This window comes from Oncorhynchus gorbuscha, linkage group LG18 (assembly GCF_021184085.1).
Source record: "Oncorhynchus gorbuscha isolate QuinsamMale2020 ecotype Even-year linkage group LG18, OgorEven_v1.0, whole genome shotgun sequence".
In the NCBI taxonomy this organism is placed as follows: domain Eukaryota; kingdom Metazoa; phylum Chordata; class Actinopteri; order Salmoniformes; family Salmonidae; genus Oncorhynchus; species Oncorhynchus gorbuscha.
The window spans coordinates 70,527,960-70,542,217 of record NC_060190.1 but is presented as its reverse complement, the minus strand read 5'-3'; the positions used below and the strand labels follow the sequence as shown (position 1 = coordinate 70,542,217).

At 48.7% G+C, this 14,258-nt stretch overlaps 1 protein-coding gene across 1 annotated transcript in view; it reads right to left on the bottom strand.

The window, feature by feature from the left end:
- The window catches only part of LOC124004200, a 28,694-nt gene that overhangs the window by 2,664 nt on the left and 11,772 nt on the right, over nucleotides 1–14,258 (bottom strand). Inside the window, exons 11-22 of the mRNA XM_046312963.1 lie at nucleotides 13,807–13,910; nucleotides 13,650–13,722; nucleotides 13,303–13,571; nucleotides 10,726–11,293; nucleotides 10,163–10,476; nucleotides 9,855–9,984; nucleotides 6,162–7,747; nucleotides 5,160–5,849; nucleotides 4,855–4,977; nucleotides 2,894–3,053; nucleotides 2,541–2,649; nucleotides 143–321 (exon numbers count right to left, since the gene is read on the bottom strand). Of these exons, the coding sequence (XP_046168919.1) occupies nucleotides 143–321; nucleotides 2,541–2,649; nucleotides 2,894–3,053; nucleotides 4,855–4,977; nucleotides 5,160–5,849; nucleotides 6,162–7,747; nucleotides 9,855–9,984; nucleotides 10,163–10,476; nucleotides 10,726–11,293; nucleotides 13,303–13,571; nucleotides 13,650–13,722; nucleotides 13,807–13,910 (4,305 nt within the window). The remainder of the gene's footprint in view (nucleotides 1–142; nucleotides 322–2,540; nucleotides 2,650–2,893; nucleotides 3,054–4,854; nucleotides 4,978–5,159; nucleotides 5,850–6,161; nucleotides 7,748–9,854; nucleotides 9,985–10,162; nucleotides 10,477–10,725; nucleotides 11,294–13,302; nucleotides 13,572–13,649; nucleotides 13,723–13,806; nucleotides 13,911–14,258) is intronic.

The following is a 14,258-nucleotide window of genomic DNA, read 5'->3' as shown; positions in this document are numbered from 1 at the left end:
GAAGATGTGTCGTTAATGAATGTACTGTGCCTGCAGCTTGATCAAAGTCTAGGTTGTGTGTGTTACCTGTGAGGAAGATGATGTGTCGTTAATGAATGTACTGTGCCTGCAGCTTGATCAAAGTCTAGGTTGTGTGTGTTACCTGTGAGGAAGATGATGTGTCGTTGCTGAATGTGCTGTGCCTGCAGCTTGAGGAGACAGTCCAGGTCGGGGGCGGGGCGAGATGGAGCGTCACACTCATGGTATGGCAGGAACTCCACAATGTTTTTCTTCTGGTACGTGGTCAGTAGGTTCAAGATCTTCCTGGCTTCACTTTTAAACCTGATGGGGACAGAGATGAGGAGAATGAGTTTAATCAAACCTGAGAAGTTAGAAAACAAATCCCAATTTTCCCCTGCTACTTTGAACAGAATTTCTACTTATTGCATTTACAGTGCCTTGCGAAAGTATTCGGCCCCCTTGAACTTTGCAACCATTTGCCACATTTCAGGCTTCAAACAAAGATATAAAACTGTATTTTTTTGTGAAGAATCAACAACAAGTGGGACGCAATCATGAAGTGGAACGACGTTTATTGGATATTTCAAACTTTTTTAACAAATCAAAAACTGAAAAATTGGGTGTGCAAAATTATTCTGCCCCCTTAAGTTAATACTTTGTAGCGCCACCTTTTGCTGCGATTACAGCTGTAAGTCGCTTGGGGTATGTCTATCAGTTTTGCACATCGAGAGACTGAATTTTTTCCCCCATTCCTCCTTGCAACACAGCTCAAGCTCAGTGAGGTTGGATGGAGAGCATTTGTGAACAGCACTTTTCAGTTCTTTCCACAGATTCTCGATGGATTCAGGTCTGGACTTTGACTTGGCCATTCTAACACCTGGATATGTTTATTTTTGAACCATTCCATTGTAGATTTTGCTTTATGTTTTGGATCATTGTCTTGTTGGAAGACAAATCTCCGTCCCAGTCTCAGGTCTTTTGCAGACTCCATCAGGTTTTCTTCCAGAATGGTCCTGTATTTGGCTCCATCCATCTTCCCATCAATTTTAACCATCTTCCCTGTCCCTGCTGAAGAAAAGCAGGCCCAAACCATGATGCTGCTGCCACCACCTTGTTTGACAGTGGGGATGGTGTGTTCAGGGTGATGAGCTGTGTTGCTTTTACGCCAAACATAACGTTTTGCATTGTTGCCAAAAATTCCATTTTGGTTTCATCTGACCAGAGCACCTTCTTCCACATGTTTGGTGTGTCTCCCAGGTGGCTTGTGGCAAACTTTAAACAACACTTTTTATGGATATCTTTAAGAAATGCTTTTCTTCTTGCCACTCTTCCATATAGGCCATATTTGTGCAATATACGACTGATTGTTGTCCTATGGACAGAGTCTCCCACGTCAGCTGTAGATCTCTGCAGTTCATCCAGAGTGATCATGGGCTTCTTGGCTGCATCTCTGATCAGTCTTCTCCTTGTATGAGCTGAAAGTTTAGAGGGACGGCCAGGTCTTGGTAGATTTGCAGTGGTCTGATACTCCTTCCATTTCAATATTATCGCTTGCACAGTGCTCCTTGGGATGTTTAAAGCTTGGGAAATCTTTTTGTATCCAAATCCGGCTTTAAACTTCTTCACAACAGTATCTCGGACCTGCCTGGTGTGTTCCTTGTTCTTCATGACCTCTGAGACTATCACAGTGCAGGTGCATTTATACGGAGACTTGATTACACACAGGTGGATTGTATTTATCATCATTAGTCATTTAGGTCAACATTGGATCATTCAGAGATCCTCACTGAACTTCTGGAGAGAGTTTGCTGCACTGAAAGTAAAGGGGCTGAATAATTTTGCACGCCCAATGTTTCAGTTTTTGATTTGTTAAAAAAGTTTGAAATATCCAATAAATGTCGTTCCACTTCATGATTGTGTCCCACTTGTTGATTCTTCACAAAAAAATACAGTTTTATATCTTTATGTTTGAAGCCTGAAATGTGGCAAAAGGTCGCAAAGTTCAAGGGGGCCGAATACTTTCGCAAGGCACTGTAAGGCCAATGAGCAGTTGAAACAAAGCGTCCTCCCGCCACTGTTTTGGGAAAAAGCTGAGGGATGGGCCTGGAGAAATGTTATCACTCAAATTCATAGATATGTTATGGATGTTCAGACCTCAACATGGTTGTTTAAACCAGGTTGAGGCTACCCAGTTTGCATTTATTTTGTTTACAAAAATTTAAGTAAAAACAAACGTATATTTTAGGTTCTGATGGGGTACGTCAGTTGAACTAAGCTCATACGGCATTTAAGTTATATTCTTCCTAGAATCAATGGGTACATATAATTCATCTATAAGTCCAAAAATGTGGATTGCCCCAGTTATTCTGGAAAAGTGTGTCCTCTGCTTAATGACTAAAATGTGAAATGTAGTTAAATCTTAGTTTGGAGTTTTGCACATAGTTTCACCAACGCAACAAAAACTGACTTCCAGTTTGTTCATAATATAATGATTTTATGCTGGAGCTATTGAACATTGACCATTTCAAAAGCACCAGTACCTGGACTGTTCCTTGAGTTTCTTCTGGGTCTTCCAGTGGACCCTCCACCTCCACACACTCTCTGCTGAGTTCTGTTGGTCCAGGAACATCAGAATCACCCGCAGACGCTCTACAACAACATGTCACTCAATTACAGAATGTAAAAAAACCCTGCTGGTCAACAATAAAACAACAGGCGGTTGGGGCCATGCACCAGTCCCAGACACACGTTGTGCTCAATGTCTACCCAAAAGCATTAGTGCAAGCCTGCTATCTTCTGAGTCTCCTTAACCTTTGTGGTTTTCTTTATGTTAGTATGCTGCTGTTGAGCCGCTGTTGTCACAACAGCTGTCCCACTAAAACTCAAGACTCACCGTGAGTGATGTAGTCAGGGTTTAGGACAAACTCATCTGAGACGACAAATCCCCCAGAGACAAACAGCTCGTTGTAGGTGTGGTTCTTCACATCGTCCAGACTGTCTACTCCAGCGAAGATCACCGACGGCTGCCTCTTCAACCGCACCAGCGCCGGGATCTGACCAACATGATTAACACACCACCACCTTATTAGAGCGGAACGGCCTTGACACTTTATTAAGAACACCTTAGAGCCGTTACTGATGTTACAACCTGTCGTTACTGATGTTACGACCTGCCGTTACAACCTGACTGATGTTACGACCTGATGTTACGACCTGCCTGATGTTACGACCTGCCTGATGTTACGACCTGCCTGATGTTACGACCTGCCTGATGTTACGACCTGCCTGATGTTACGACCTGCCGTTACTGATGTTACGACCTGCCGTTACTGATGTTACGACCTGCCGTTACTGATGTTACGACCTGCCGTTACAACCTGACTGATGTTACGACCTGCCGTTACAACCTTACTGATGTTACGACCTGCCGTTACTGATGTTACGACCTGCCGTTACTGATGTTACGACCTGCCGTTACAACCTTACTGATGTTACGACCTGCCGTTACAACCTGACTGATGTTACGACCTGCTGTTACAACCTGACTGATGTTACGACCTGACTGATGTTACAACCTGCCTGATGTTAAGACCTGCCTGATGTTACGACCTGCCGTTACCGATGATACGACCTGATGTTACGACCTGCCGTTACCGATGTTACGACCTGATGTTACTGATATGACCTGACTGATGTTACGACCTGCCGTTACTGCCGTTATGACCTGATGTTACGACGTTACAACCTGCCTGATGTTAAGACCTGCCTGATGTTACGACCTGCCGTTACCGATGTTACGACCTGATGTTACTGATATGACCTGACTGATGTTACGACCTGCCGTTACTGCCGTTATGACCTGATGTTACGACGTTACAACCTGCCGTTACTGATGTTACGACCTGCCGTTACTGATGTTACGACCTGCCGTTACAACCTGACTGATGTTATGACCTGCCGTTACTGATGTTACGACCTGCCGTTACAACCTGCCTGATGTTATGACCTGCCGTTACTGATGTTACAACCTGCCTGATGTTACAACCTGCCTGATGTTATGACCTGCCTGATGTTACAACCTGCCTGATGTTACGACCTGCCTTTACCGATGTTACGACCTGCCTGATGTTACGACCTGCCTGATGTTATGACCTGATGTTACGACGTTACAACCTGACTGATGTTACGACCTGCCGTTACTGCCGTTATGACCTGATGTTACGACGTTACAACCTGACTGATGTTACGACCTGCCGTTACTGCCGTTATGACCTGATGTTACGACGTTACAACCTGCCTGATGTTAAGACCTGCCGTTACCGACGTTACAACCTGCCTGATGTTACGACCTGCCTGATGTTACGACCTGCCTGATGTTACGACCTGCCTGATGTTACGACCTGCCTGATGTTACGACCTGCCTGATGTTACGACCTGCCTGATGTTACGACCTGCCTGATGTTACGACCTGCCTGATGTTACGACCTGCCTGATGTTACGACCTGCCTGATGTTACGACCTGCCTGATGTTACGACCTGCCTGATGTTACGACCTGCCTGATGTTACGACCTGCCTGATGTTACGACCTGCCTGATGTTACGACCTGCCTGATGTTATGACCTGATGTTACGACGTTACAACCTGCCTGATGTTACGACCTGCCGTTACCGATGTTACGACCTGATGTGACCTGGCAATGGCAGAACAGTAGGTCAACTTTCTTTCATTACACTAAAGATGCCATGCATGTTAGTTACCAGGTCCACGTTCAGAAAGGCACAATGTTGTGTGATGTATATTACGGATATATTTCATAGAAATATCATGATATATTTAATATTATTGTAGTGTACCTTGTGAATGTGCGCTGCAATGTCCTTGTTCTGGATGAGAACCATTAGTTTGTCCATCCGGTTCTCTCTCTCCAGGAAACTCACAGGACTGCGTTCCACGTTACCCAACCTCTGGAGGTACTCCTAGTGGGATGAGAGAGAAACAAGATCAGTTTCATACATTGACACTACTACAATACATACACACACACCAAGCTCTCTCTCCATGTTTAAATGTGTATTTATAAAGCTCACCCCAGACACCATTCAATCATTCAAATGTATTTCTAAAGCTATTTTTACATGATCAGTTGCTTTACAATAACCTTGATGTGGTGGGAGACCTCCCTCTCCTGTGTGTGGATGTAGAACTGGACAGAGTTCTTCTGGACATCCTTTATAATCTCCACCAGGTTACTGAACAACTCAGGCTTCAGCTGGCTGATCAGACTACTGATGGCTGAAGGGGAGGCGGGACCTGGCCCTGGGACAGGCTCTACCACTGGCCCGCCCACCCCTGACAAACTGTCAATCATCTGAGTGCGAGGAGGAGGTGGAGCCGCCACGGTGGCTTCTGAAACCGGCTGATCCAACATTACGACATCATCTTTTGCTTCAAACATTGCACTTGTTTGCGGCGTGAACTTTGCTCGTAGCCCTCGGACATCAAAGTCAGTGTTCTGTGTTGTTGTTGTCCAATTATTTGCTTTTGACATATCACTTGGCTTGCAGGTTCCCAGTCTCCCGCCTGAGTCAGGGTTCTGTGTTGAAGTTGTCCATTGACTGTCCAGTGGTTGGAGGGACAGGGGGGCTAGACTGGAGCTGAGTTGCGGTAGTCCCATCTGTGTCTGTGGTGGGTTGTGGTAGAGAGTAGGAGAATAGGCCGTGCCGGGAAACGATGAAGAGGGAATCATTGTGCGATTATTATTATTAAAATGAGACACGGGTAGAGAACTGTAAGAGTTTGAGCTATCAGGACCAAACAGGCCAGGAGAGTGACGACTTGGGACAGACTGAGACACCGCAAGGCTAAGACCAGGACCAGGAGAGAGGCGGTGGCTGAGGACAGACTGTGACACAGCAAGGCCAGGAGTAGGGGCAGGAGAGAGGCGGTGGCTGGGGACAGACTGTGACACAGCAAGGCCAGGAGTAGGGGCAGGAGAGAGGCGCTGGCTGAGGACAGACTGAGACACAGCAAGGCCAGGAGTAGGGGCAGGAGAGATGCGGTGGCTGGGGACAGACTGTGACACAGCAAGGCCAGGAGTAGGGGCAGGAGAGAGGCGCTGGCTGGGGACAGACTGTGACACAGCAAGGCCAGGAGTAGAGGCAGGAGAGAGGCGGTGGCTGGGGACAGACTGTGACACAGCAAGGCCAGGAGTAGAGGCAGGAGAGATGCGCTGGCTGGGGACAGACTGTGACACAGCAAGGCCAGGAGTAGAGGCAGGAGAGAGGCGCTGGCTGGGGACAGGCTGAGACACAGGGCCACAGAAAGAATGGTTCCAGTATGTAGTGGTTGGAGGAGAGTGGTTAGCATGGTGGCGGTTAGTGATAGACGAGACCAGGGCAGGTTGGGTGGCTAACATGCCGGGAATCCATTGGTCCTGTACGTTTATGATGGTGCCCATGCGGTCTCGGAGCGAGGTGACGTAGGCCTGCATTGGAGGGGACGAGTTGTAGAAGGAGACGTACTCCGAGAAGTGCAGGAGCGGATGCACCGGGAGCTGCTGTGAAGCATTCTGGGTATGGAGGAGCGATGAGCTGTAGTGGACGCTCTCTCTGAGCAGGAGGATCTGCATCTCTGTGGAGAAGTCACTGAACTGCTGGTCCAGGATACTTTCCACTCTGGTCAGAACAGGTCTCTGGACAGGAGGATTCTGGATGGGAGGAATGGAGGAGGGTGGTCTGGGTGACACCTGCCCTGTCTGTTTCAACTCTGTCTCCACATGTTCGTTCTCTTCCTCCACTAATTCCCCTTCCTCCAGCTGCTCTTCCACCCCATCTAGCACTTCCATCAGGTCTTCCTCCTCCTTATCTCCCTCCTTGACCTGTTCCTCTACCTCTTTAACCTCCTCCTCCTGTTCAACCTCTATTGTGTTTGGGTCTTCAGCTTGTTCCTGGCCAGCCTCTATGGGGCTAGTATGGGTTGGTTCTTCAGCTTGTTCCTGACCAGCCTCTATGGGGCTAGTATTGATTGGTTCTTCAGCTTGTTCCTGGCCAGCCTCCATGGGGCTAGTATGGGTTGGTTCTTCAGCTTGTTCCTGACCAGCCTCTATGGGGCTAGTATGGGTTGGTTCTTCAGCTTGTTCCTGACCAGCCTCTATGGGGCTAGTATGGGTTGGTTCTTCAGCTTGTTCCTGACCAGCCTCCATGGGGCTAGTATGGATTGGTTCTTCAGCTTGTTCCTGACCAGCCTCTATGGGGTTAGTATGGATTGGTTCTTCAGCTGGCCCTGGCTCAGGGGAGGGGCTGCTGCTTTTCTCTGGGAGGCTGGTGCTCTCTGGAGTAACAGGGACCAGAAGGAGGCTCTGGTTTGTCTCATCTGTGGTTGTCTTTTCATTGTTGGTTATTTCTGTGGGGTCACAGGGGGTTTCAGCTAATTGCTCATCATCCTCTATGGGACTGGGGTAGGGACTGGAGCAGGGACTGGGGTAGGGACTGGGGTAGGGACTGGGACAGGGACTGGGACAGGGACTGGCCTCCTCTAGGGGAGGACTGGGGCTAGGCTCTGGGTGCTCCTCTAGGGGAGGACTGGGGCTAGGCTCTGGGGGCTCCTCTAGGGTAGGGGTGACGTTTCTTTCCCTTCGCTCCGGAACACAGCGGGGGTAGCTGCTGGTTGCCATGGGGATCTGGGGTACGAAGCGCGGGTCCTGAGGGTTGTCCTTCTCTCTCTGGCAGTACTTCTTCCACTTCAGCCCTACACAGGAGGAAAAGGTATTAGTAAATATCATAATAGTGTCACATATCAGTTTCTCACAAAAATGTAAACAAGTATTTCTTTCTACATATAAAAAAGAAATCCCTCCCATCTTAAATCTTCCTGGAATTTCCTTATTGTGGTACGTGAGTGATGGTGCATAGAAAGTAGGATAGTCAGCTTCACTGCTAGCTACTGCTCCTCACAGGTAGCCTATGGAAGAGTGACTGTACCAGCGGCCCATCAGACGGCGGCCCATCAAGACGGCGGCCCATCAGACGGCGGCGGGCTTAGCGGCTCATCAGACGGCGACCCATCAGACGGCGACGGGCTTAGCGGCCCATCAGACGGCGACGGGCTTAGCGGCCCATCAGACGGCGGCGGGCTTAGCGGCCCATCAGACGGCGGCCCATCAGACGGCGACGGGCTTAGCGGCCCATCAGACGGCGGCCCATCAGACGGCGGCGGGCTTAGCGGCTCATCAGACGGCGACCCATCAGACGGCGACGGGCTTAGCGGCCCATCAGACGGCGACCCATCAGACGGCGACGGGCTTAGCGGCCCATCAGACGGCGACGGGCTTAGCGGCCCATCAGACGGCGACGGGCTTAGCGGCCCATCAGACGGCGACGGGCTTAGCGGCCCATCAGACGGCGACGGGCTTAGCGGCCCATCAGACGGCGACGGGCTTAGCGGCCCATCAGACGGCGGCCCATCAGACGGCGACGGGCTTAGCGGCCCATCAGACGGCGACGGGCTTAGCGGCCCATCAGACGGCGACGGGCTTAGCGGCCCATCAGACGGCGACGGGCTTAGCGGCCCATCAGACGGCGACGGGCTTAGCGGCCCATCAGACGGCGGCGGGCTTAGCGGCCCATCAGACGGCGGCGGGCTTAGCGGCCCATCAGACGGCGGCGGGCTTAGCGGCCCATCAGACGGCGGCGGGCTTAGCGGCCCATCAGACGGCGGCGGGCTTAGCGGCCCATCAGACGGCGGCGGGCTTAGCGGCCCATCAGACGGCGGCCCATCAGACGGCGACGGGCTTAGCGGCCCATCAGACGGCGGCGGGCTTAGCGGCCCATCAGAAGACCAGATATAGCCTAGACCTCCGATCTTCACTTGAGTGCCCAGAAAAAGGATCTAATACTGACTTTATTTGAGAAAAAATCCAACAAAACCTTTGCGTTTGAATTTACTTTCTGTATCTATATATGGCTAACGACAGAGTCTTACGGAGTTTGAATTTACTTTCTGTATCTATATATGGCTAACGACAGAGTCTTACGGAGTTTGAATTTACTTTCTGTATCTATATATGGCTAACGACAGAGTCTTACGGAGTTTGAATTTACTTTCTGTATCTATATATGGCTAACGACAGAGTCTTACGGAGTTTGAATTTACTTTCTGTATCTATATATGGCTAACGACAGAGTCTTACGGAGTTTGAATTCAAAATATCCCATAATAGTATTTTGACTGACTTCATATAATTTTAGGCCAGCCTACTCTGCAGTTTGTTGCTATAATAATGTCAATGGTGTAGCCTATATGACAATCACATTTGGCAATATACTATTTGTAATATAGGCCTAATGAGCTTAACATTTATTTTCAATCAAACAAAATCTAAAATCTGTCGCTATTATAGGCCATTCGATAGGCTACAATAAACGCAGACAAAGGTTGAGCCGATGCCCAGATTGGTTGGGAAGGTCATCGAGCATGTGGCGAAAGAGGAAGGCTGCGGTCGAGGGATATCACCGGACCTTCCTTTCCTCCGAAGAGGTCGACCTTTTGTAAGTGATGTCACGTGAACCTGGTATCTCCAAGCAGAGCTGGTCTGAGGCTTGCCTATATAGAGCTGCCATGATCCCATACTGTACATGCCCGAGAAACACCCATTTCTGTTCTACATAGCATATTAGGAACATTAGGAACATTCCTAATATTGAGTTGCACCCCCTTTTGACCTCAGAACAGCCTCGATTGTTGTATCTCCGCAATTGACAGGCTTGGATGCAGAGGGGCCTGGGGAAGGGCTGCACATTGCAAGACCCCCCCCCCCCCATCAGGCGATAGAGGGAACATGATAGTCCATCCTTACCTGTAATGGGGATGAGGACCCATGGAATCTGCTCCTCCCCCTGACATTGCGAGTGCAATCTCCTGGGTGTTTCACCATTGGAACTGGGGCTGAAGCCTTCCAGACTGCTCATACTGCCTGCTGCCTGCTCCTACAGAGAGACACATGATAATACAATGTCGTGTACACATAGGACACACCCATATTGCACTTGGATTTACAGTAATTGAATTCATACCGATAGCTCCTAAGTAGTTAAGTAATTGGAAGCATATCAGATTAGGGGATATCCTCTTTGAAGTGATGCTAATGCCAGATGAGTTCAGTACCTCCAAGTAGTCAGCCTTGTCCTGTAGGCCCCCAGAAGGTCGTTTCCTCAGGTCAATGTCCTGATTGGGCGGCAGACCCAGCTTGATCATCCTATCAAACAGCAGAGCTTCAGTTTGCTCCGCCCCCTCTCTTGACCCTCCTCCTCTGCCGTCAGAACTCTGTGGCTGTTGCCCTGCAGCATTCTTCAGGCTGGTTAACATTTTCAGTAACTTGACTGCAGCCTCTGATCCGTCTCTCCTCAGGTCCACGTCTTTCAGACCCACACTGTGGAGCATCAGAGAGGACAGACAGGACGGGTTCTGGCCCCCTTCAGCTAGAGGGAGGAAGTGAGAGAACAGAAGATAGATTGGGATCAACTCAAGATGTAATGTATCAGTTTTGGTAGGAGTCAGGAAGTTGTCCACCTGAGAGCCTAGATCGACGAGAAGTTGGATATAAACTTCAACTTATGCTTTAATTATGACCTGTCAAGGGAAAACTCTGGGACCTATGTTATCCCAAAGACAGTGCCACAGTATTGAAACAATTCCAAGGCACCACCCCTCAGTAAGGCCTACCATACCTGGTCTGCTGTCCACTCCGCCCCTCTCCTGTGAGGCCTTTTTCAGGTACTTCAGAGTCCTCTCTGCAGTCTCCCTCTCCAGCTTCCTCTTCAGCCCTCGGGGGTCCAACAGGCCTGCCCCCTCCTTCGCTCCTCCCTGCGCCTCTCCCCTCTTCCTCACATCCCCCTCTGCATTCTTCCGACACTTCAGTATCAAGTTGATCAGCTCCTTCACCTTCTGAGGGTTGGAGTCAGTGCGAGACTGAAACGGAGAGAGGTTAACCTGGACCGCCGGAGGCTGGGCAGCAGTGGGACCATTAGGCTTGACCTTTGATCCTACCACTGGCTTGTCCCCGCTGGCCCTACTACCACCCTCACAATCAGTCACAGGGCTGATGTTATCAGGCACAACACAGTAACTCTCCATCATCTCCTTGGCCCGGACCACGGGCATGGTGTAGAGGTTAGGGCTGTAGACGTAGGAGCGCAGGTAACCCTCCATGTTGAGCTTGTGGTGTTTTGGAGCCGGGAACAGCTTCCCTCGGTCATCCAGCTTGACGTCGTACTCAGTCATGGGAACGTGGCGGAGCTAGAGAGGAGAGATGATGCAGTACTTTACCATCTGCTTGCATGGAAAATCACTAGCTCCATGTCATACAGAAAGGTTGACAGTATAACAAACCCAATAGATCATCAATAACATGCACCTTATGGCTGTCTTTGGACAATATGGGGAAAACTTTGACTCCAGACAGAAATCTAGTCAAAACAAGTATATTTAAGGAAGCACCAGTCTATTAAATAAACAGTGATCAAATGAAGCAGTTGCTAAGCTACAGGACTGTTTTTCTAGCACAGACTGGAATATGTTCCGGGATTCCTCCGAAGGCTTTGAGGAGTACACCACATCAGTCACTGGATTTATCAATAAGTGCATCGATGACGTCGTCTGTACAGTGACTGTACATACATACCCCAACCAGAAGCCATGGATTACAGGCAACATCCGCACTGAGTTAACGAGTAGAGATGCCGCTTTCAAGGAGAGGGACTCTAACCCAGAAGCTTGAAATAAATCCCACTCTGCCTTCCGACGAACCATCAAACAGGCGAAGCGTCAATACAGGAATAAGATCACATCGTACTACACCAGCTCCGACGCTCGTAGGATGTGGAACTACAAAAGGAAGCACAACCGAGAGCTGCCCAGTGACATGAGGCTACCAGACGAGCTAAATAACTTCCATGCTTCGAGGCAAGTAACACTGAAACATGCATGAGAGCACCAGCTGTTCCGGACGACTGTGTGATCACGCTCTCTGCTGCCGATGTGAGGAAGACCTTTAACCAGGTCAACATTCACAAGGCCGGATTTCCACAGACTGATTTCCAGTACGTGTACTCCAAGCATGCGCTGGCCAACTGGCAAGTGTCTTCACTGACATTTTCATCTTCTCACTGTCGGAGTCTGTAATACCAACGTTACAAGCATAGTCCCTGTGCTCAAGAACACTAAGGTAACCTGCCTAAATGACTACCGACCCGTAGCACTCACGTCTACTCACGTCTATGGCACTCCACACTGCCCTTTCACACCTGGACAAAAGGAACACCTATGTGAGAATGCTATTCATTGACTACAGCTCAGCACTCAACACCATAGTGCCCTCAAAGCTCATCACTAAGCTAAGGACCCAGAGACCTGACCGTGTGGTGCAAGGACAACAACCTCTCCCTCAACGTGATCGAGACAAAGGAGATGATTGTGGACTACAGGAAAAGGAGGACCGAGCACGCCCCCATTCTCATCGACAGGGTTGTAGTGGAGCAGGTTGTGAGCTTCAAGTTCCTTGGCGTCCACATATCCAACAAACTAACATGGTCCAAGCACACCAAGACAGTCGTGAAGAGGGCACAACAAAACCTATTCCCCCTCAGGAGACTGAAAAGATTTGGCATGGGTCCTCAGATCCTTCAAATGTTTTACAGCTGCACCATTGAGAGTTGCATCACAGGCTGGTGTAGAAACTGCTCAGCCTCTAATAACTCTACCTACATGTACATAATTACCTCAACGCCGATGCCCCCTGTACATTGACTCTGTACCGGTACCCCCTGTATATATCCTTGCTATTGTTATTTACTGCTGCTCTTTAAATTATTGGTTTTTCTTACTTTTTGTGTTTTTTTTTTTAAATACTTTTTTTTGATGTTGGTATTTTCTTAACTGCATTGTTGGTTAAGGGCTTGTAAGTAAGCATTTCACTGTATTTGGCACATGTGTGGTATATGGCCAATATACCATGTTCCTGGATACCACCCTTAGCCGTGGTATATTGACCATATACCACAAACCCCTGAGGTGCCTTATTGCTATTATAAACTGGTTACCAATGTAATTAGAGCAGTAAAAATACATGTTTTGTCATATCAGTGGTATACGGTCTGATATACCATAGCTGTCAGCCAATCAGCATTCAGCGCTCAAACCACCCAGTTTATAATGTTCAATATACCACGGGTTTCAGCCAATCAGCATCCAGGACGCAAACTATCTGGTTTATAATAGCATATCATTATCATGTCACACATTTATACCTTTCCATCGTGAAGTCCACTTAGGTAGTCCCTGGCCTGGTGCTCGACCCCGGCCGAGAGGTCAGCAGGCGGGTTGCAGCGCACCTTGACCAGGGCATGATGCAGAGCCGGGACAAAGCTTTTAAGCTGGGGCATCACAGTGTCATGGGAAAATGACGACTGCAAAGGCTCCTGGGTAGCTGGACAGTTTGTATTGTATTTTGTCACATCCCTCGACTCTTGAAAAACAAAGAGTGCTTGAAGGCCTCTTTTCCACCCATCTCTTCTTTCTGGAAAAACACAATCATTACTAGAGCAATTACCTTCTTCACAGTTTTAGCACATAAGACTTTATACTCTTGACCTACCAGTTGGAGCAGCCATCTGAACTGAAGACAGGAGGAAGAGGAATCCTTTGTCAGCCAACGCGTGGACAAGCACCTGCACATGGAACAGGTGTTAGAACAGCCCGGGAGCAAAAGCCTGCAATCCCAGTGGCTCTCCAGGAGGAGGTGCTGAACCTACCAGTCTCTGTGTTTCCAGGCCTTGTAGCAGTGCTGCCAGACAGTCACCTGACTTGCTCTTGTCCACTACCTCCAGCAGACTACAGTAGGTTCCATTCTTCAACACTACAATACCAACACACAGACAGTACAGAAGAGACATTAGAAGCCCTGTGAATAGTAGTGGGTCTTCTTCAAAATTGCTGGTTGGTTATGGCAGGAACAGCCGAGTATTCAAGACACATAAGTTCCATTGTGAACTCTGAAACGCACAATTAGAAAGACAGCCGGTACCGATGTTGTACAACATGGGGCGGCAGGTAGCCTAGTGGTTAGAGCGTTGGACTAGTAACCGAAAGGTTGCAAGATCGAATCCCTGAGTCTTTTAATTGTGCGGTTTATATTTCACAATGAAATGTTCATGTCTCTTGAATACTCCGCTATATTGGTAACATGGTAAAAATCCCTCGTTCT